This window comes from Pteropus alecto, unplaced genomic scaffold (assembly GCF_000325575.1).
Source record: "Pteropus alecto unplaced genomic scaffold, ASM32557v1 scaffold22, whole genome shotgun sequence".
Classification (NCBI taxonomy): Eukaryota; Metazoa; Chordata; class Mammalia; order Chiroptera; family Pteropodidae; genus Pteropus; species Pteropus alecto.
Genome location: NW_006434839.1, coordinates 1,160,880 through 1,166,604, shown reverse-complemented (window position 1 = coordinate 1,166,604; position 5,725 = coordinate 1,160,880). Strand labels below are relative to the sequence as shown.

Here is a 5,725-nt window from a genome sequence, read left to right as displayed (position 1 = left end):
AGGAGGCATTCGCTGAATGAGCCTCTCCAACGTCTCTCTTGGGCTGGGAAAGATGTCCGCCCTGCATGGTGGGAACGGCACATAGAAGCCCCAGAGCTCTTTAACTGGTCACCAGGTTGCCCACCTAGAGACTGCCTTTTCCAGTCTCCTGTGCTGTGAGGGGTGCCTTTGTCACTGAGAGCATGACAGTGGGGTGTGAGAAGTGACGTGGACAAGTCCCAGGTCTGTCCCTCCTCCCTGGGGGCCAGCATGCGGGCACAGCGGTGGGCAGCTTTGGACACCACAGAATACAGAAAAACACTCTCGGGACTCGGCGGGATACCGAGAGGGGAGCGGTGTGGTCCCTGAACAACTGTACAGAACAGCGGGCTGCCCAACCTGCCCACCTGCCTCCTTCTAGACTGTTCCATGATAGAGGAAGAATCTCTGTCTTCTCTGAGCCACTGTATCTTGGTGTCTGTTATCACCAGTTAGCCAGGATGCTAATATATATCTCCTTATAATTTTTGGCTTTTGAGAAGTTATTTTCAAAATAAATAATCACTTTAAAAAGTATCAGGATCCCAATAAAAATGTTATTTTTCCCTCCATGATATTACTTCTGAGATGCAAAATTGAGGAAATTTTTCAAATACCAAAAAAAAAAAAAAGATATATGCATGAAGGTGTTCACCAGAGCTCCAAAAGGTAGAGGAGGAATGAAAAAGATTTAGAAACATGCTAAATGCTCAACCACAGGGAATAATCAAGTAAGCTTATGGGACAGCTCTAGCATTATAGAACTATTATGGTAATCATCAAAATGATAAATGTGGAGAAAACATATACAAAGCTGGTTACTCCTGCAGGAAAAAAAATGGAATGGAAAAGTTGAAATTTTTATTAGAGAAGGAAAGGTTCCTAAAATAAAAGACACAGCTATAGATCGAAGGGGACCAACTATCCCCACCAAAAAATTTTTCAGAGACATCACAGATAAAGATAGAATCTATAGATGTCTAGACAGAAACACCTTCTCCCAAACAACTAATATCAGAAGACAGGACAGTAATATCCACAGCATCCTGGCAGGTAGAAAGAAATACTCAAGAATCTTATAACCTGCCAAGAATAAAGGTCACGGACCAATAGGGTCGACTCTTTCGTGGAAAAAAAAAAAAAGTGCTTGATGACAAAATCCAACCAACCAAGAAAAAAATCATGTCAGGAACTCAGGAGTGGAGCAAGCCACGCTGAGTCCCGGAAGTGGTTGTAAATATATCACTAAGACTTAATTGCAGGAATTATGATTACAGAACTATATGTAATAGATCTTGCAATACATCAAAGTTGAGATGCGAAACAGAAGAGAGAAGTATGATAGGCTGTCAACAGCTGAAACGCAATTCAAAAACACCAGCGACACCTCTACAAAGGTTTGTGCATCTTACTGCATATGTGTTACTTCTCGGTAAAAATAAGAATGACACCATATCATATTTTTTATCATTTTTCTTACTGTTGGAGGAATAGTTCAAGAAATAATATCTTACTGTGGAAAAAAAAAATCCCCTTCAAGTCTGACAATTTCTTCAGTTTCATTTACTCTCTTCCTGATATACACAAGTAAAATTAAATGTTCTTCATTAAGACAGGCTGCTATTTAATAAAATTAAATCTTCATAAAATAGTAATCCTGTTTTTGTCAAATTATTTCTGTTTTAGAATGGCATTCATTGATTATTGACAATGGATCTCTTTCTGAGTATTAAGATTTGGGAGGATTTAAAAAATTCGTTGGTACTTGTCTGTAAATTTTAAAATACTAAACATGTTTTTAAATTCGTTGGTACTCGTCTGTAAATTTTAAAATAATAAACATGTTTTTTCCTACGAACGATAAATTTCATGTTCTTTCAAAGGTAATGATCGAGATGTTACATAAAAAAAATCAAAATTATAATTTAAAAAGTGCAGGTGATACTCTGCATATATTTTTTAAAGTACACATACACAAACATACCAGAAAAGAGGCAAATGTGCTAAAATTTTAACAGTGGCTTAAGGGTTAGGGATAGATTTCTCCTTCACAATCTGAAATGAAATTACATTACTTGCATAATGAAAAAGAATGCTTTGCTGATTCTGATAAAAATTCCCTTCCTATTACCCCAAATAATAAAAATTACCCTAAATAAGAAATGATTATTAGGCTTCAAAAAAAATTGAGTCTGTTTGCCTACCTGGGGCAGGGAGGCAACTGTCATGGCTTAAAGTAACAAAAACCATGTACGCGACAACAAATTATTTGAACCAGAGTGATGACAGTATTAATGCAAACTGAAAGCACAATCTACCCCAGCTTTCATAGTAGTGTGAAGAATTATCATGCAGGACGCTGGTGGAGACGAGAAGACTGCCCGCCACCTGGGGCAGAGGACACATGGCCACGGCCGTTCTTGGAAGGGCATCTGTCGGTTTGGCACCCACCCTTTCTTTCCCACGGCTTGTCAAAAACGCACTGGCCGGCAGGTCCCCGCTGCCCGCCGCCACCCGCACCAGCACGCAGGCCACGTACCGAACTTGGTTCTCCAGGAAGTGCATGTACCGGTAAAGCAGGGTGTAGGACGGAGAGAGGACGCCCACCGACTTCATGCGGGCGCCGCGCTCCAGCTCGCTCTCCACCGGCATGTTGGCGAAGCAGGCCAGGCCGAAGAAGGGCCCCTTCCGGAAGTAGCTGCAACAGGCCAGACACGCAGTGGGGCTCAGAATCGGGGCGAGACGTTTCGTTTTGCTTTTGCCTTTTCCTTGGAGTTGCAATCTCCAAGAAGAGAAGTAACCATCCGAGAAAGCTCGGCCTAAAGAACCACTTCTTTAGAATCTTAGGAGAACAATTAGCTAAGCTGCTCAGCCTCACGAATGAGACAACCAAGGCTCAAAGAAATCATGGAACTCGCCCAGGGTCATCCGGCTGGAGCCTGGACTCCATCTCCGGCAAGCCTGCTGCTCGGTTGCCCGTGGCTGTGAATACATCCCTCCTCCTGTCCTGCTAAGGCCTTGATGGGAGGACTAGAACAAAGGCTCATCCTCAGGCTTGTCTAGAACCGGTGAACTGTTTTATTAGCATAAACCACGTTGATTCTTACCCCACTTCCTGCGTCTCTAATGTTTTTAATAGCGCATATGACCAGACCTATCGGTCCATTTCCTTCCCCTTTCTCAGACTGCTGTCAGTCATGGTTTCAGCCCAGTGAGAAGATTAAAGCTACTTCATTATCCTCCGTTCTTTCCATTTGCCCCCTCGCAAGAATCTTAATGACGCAGGACTATAAACTGGCCTTACGTAAAGCTGGGATTTCAAGTTTTCGCACATAAGTGTCTCGAGTTAACCAAAACTCAACCAAGACTCCATTCTTTCTTTAAAGCCAAACATCTAGTGAGGTCCAATAATATCTTAGAAAGGGAAAGAACCCTCTACGGTAGAATTCTTAACCTTTTTGAGTCAGAAAACCCATTGAGAACCTAATGAGAGCTAGGGACCTTCTTGCTGGAAAGTTGATATACACAAAACTATGCATATATTTTCAGGGCATTTACATACACACCCTAAAGAACCCCTGATACGAGTGCTTATGCCCTGGGGAAAGCATAGGGTGGAGAGAAAATGGTACAGAGAAGACATATATTCACAAGTACTTACATGAAATCGGACTGGATTTTATGGGACCCACTGGCCATAGACTTGAACTCAACGCCTTCGAGATCAATATCTTGAGGTAAACACCATTCTACCATGTTTCCTGTGGGGAAGGGAGGCCACAAGTTAAAAGAAACAAAATCGTTCAAAGAAGAGGGCTTATTAGTGCAGGGCTCAGCACACGTGGCTTCTCCAGAAATGTACTACTGACTCAAACACCAGGGTGCTTGAGCGCACACCTCATCCATCACCCACATGCTGGCTGAGTTCCTGGGTTACTCCAAAGGGCTCCACTCTTTCTCCTCTCTCCCCAGACGAGGCCCATCTCCAAGGTTCTTCGCTTCCGGAATTCGGGGGGCTCGTTCATTCATCATTAATTACTGAGTTTCTACTGGGCTAGATGTTGAAGCTACAAAGTCAGATAAGAAAGAGTCTCTGACGGCAGACAGATTAGAGTCCAGAGGTAAACAAAGAGACAGACAAGGAGACCAGTGGCTACAGTTCTGGGGGGGTCAATGCTATGACGTGGGGCTTCAGAACGTAGCAGAGACAAGCATCTATCAGACTGAGGGAATCAGAGAATTGCGCAACAGCAGTGTTACCTAGAGGCTAGAGAGAACACAGTAGAATATTCCCTATTTTCATGCATATTCAGAAGATTTCAAAATAAAGTACTAAGCTACTTGTGAGATTTCATTTCAGAGCAAACGCCTCATCAGCACTCCAAGCCCTAATTTCCTAGGCATTAGAAACACCAACAATCACAGGCAACAATGCTTTCAGGTAAGCGGGGAGTCAGAGGTGCTGCACACCTAGTCTACCTCCATGCAATCCAGTCTCTGGACCGGCGGACGTAGGGGATGACCCTGTCCTGTATTCAACAGCCTAAGACACTTTCGAGTAATTTATTTTCAAGAGAAGAATCATGAATCTGACCAACTAGTCAATGAGTTAAAACAGAAAGCATAAAAAAGAGGGAATTAAGACTTTATGAAAGAGAAAAGCTAGAAAAATGTTGTTTTCAAGGGTTAAAGAAAAAGCAGGTAGCGCCCTGGAAGAGGGGTGAACTTGAGGATAAAGGTCAAGTTTAGAGCACCAAGCTCCCTCACCTTCTGTCCTCCCCACTGACCATCAGTGTCTGCCATCTCCAGTCTGGCTCTTTCTGCCTGCGCTGGGGAGCCCCTGACCGCGGGGTCACGGACTGCTCCTCGTACTCTGCAGGTGACTCTGCCAATGAGCCTGCTTGGGTATCTGTGTACATGGTCCGGACGCTTTGTGATGGCAACAGATGGCTGGCCGAGGAGAGGGACAGCCTGGGATGCAGCTGCGATGGCCCCCAGGTAGACTGTCCTTGCCTAATCTGCCTCTCCTAGTATCTGCTGGCTTTCTCCCCCCCTCCCCGCCCCCGATGCTGCTCCCTACTGGGTTCAACTAGCTCTAACTTAGTTTCTTTCCTCCAACCTAGTCTATCCATGATTACTCGGTAATTCGTTAAAACTTTAATTTACCTAAACTTTTTACTAAAGTACAGAAAAGTACATAAATCGTAACTACACAACTCAATGAGTTTTCCCAATGGGCACATACCTGTGTAACCAGCATCCAGACCAAGATGCAGAACCTTATCTGAACCTTATAAGCCTCTCTTGTGCCCCCTCCAAGTCATTAACCCTCTCTCGAAGGTAATCAGACTATCCTGATTTCTGACACCATACATTAGCTTTGCTGTTTTTAAAATATATATAAATGCAATCATAGTTTGTATTCTTTTGTGTGTCTTCTTTTGCTCAACATTTTTTGCAAGACTCATCCATGTCGATGCATGGAGCAATCGTTTGTTCATTTATAATCCTCATCCTAACAGTTTATTCATCTGCTTAACTGTTGAGACACATTAAGCTTATTCCCAATGTAAAGCTGTTACAAACAGCGCCACTGGAAACCATCCTGTCCTTGTCATCGGGTGAATACCCATGGCTAGGCTGAACTCCGTCCCTCAGAATTCCCTCCCTTGGATGCTTCCCCTCGAGACTGGAAAGGCGGAAGTGA

At 43.6% G+C, this 5,725-nt stretch overlaps 1 protein-coding gene across 4 annotated transcripts in view; it reads right to left on the bottom strand.

Annotated features, from left to right (window-relative positions):
• The window catches only part of KIAA1147 (KIAA1147 ortholog), a 59,845-nt gene that overhangs the window by 19,730 nt on the left and 34,390 nt on the right, over positions 1-5,725 (bottom strand). For all 4 annotated transcript variants that reach the window (XM_025045911.1, XM_025045912.1, XM_025045913.1 and 1 more), the window contains 2 exons: positions 3,680-3,779; positions 2,558-2,716 (listed from right to left, as the gene is read on the bottom strand). In XM_025045911.1, the coding sequence (XP_024901679.1) occupies positions 2,558-2,716; positions 3,680-3,774 (254 nt within the window). In that variant the 5' untranslated portion in view covers positions 3,775-3,779. The remainder of the gene's footprint in view (positions 1-2,557; positions 2,717-3,679; positions 3,780-5,725) is intronic.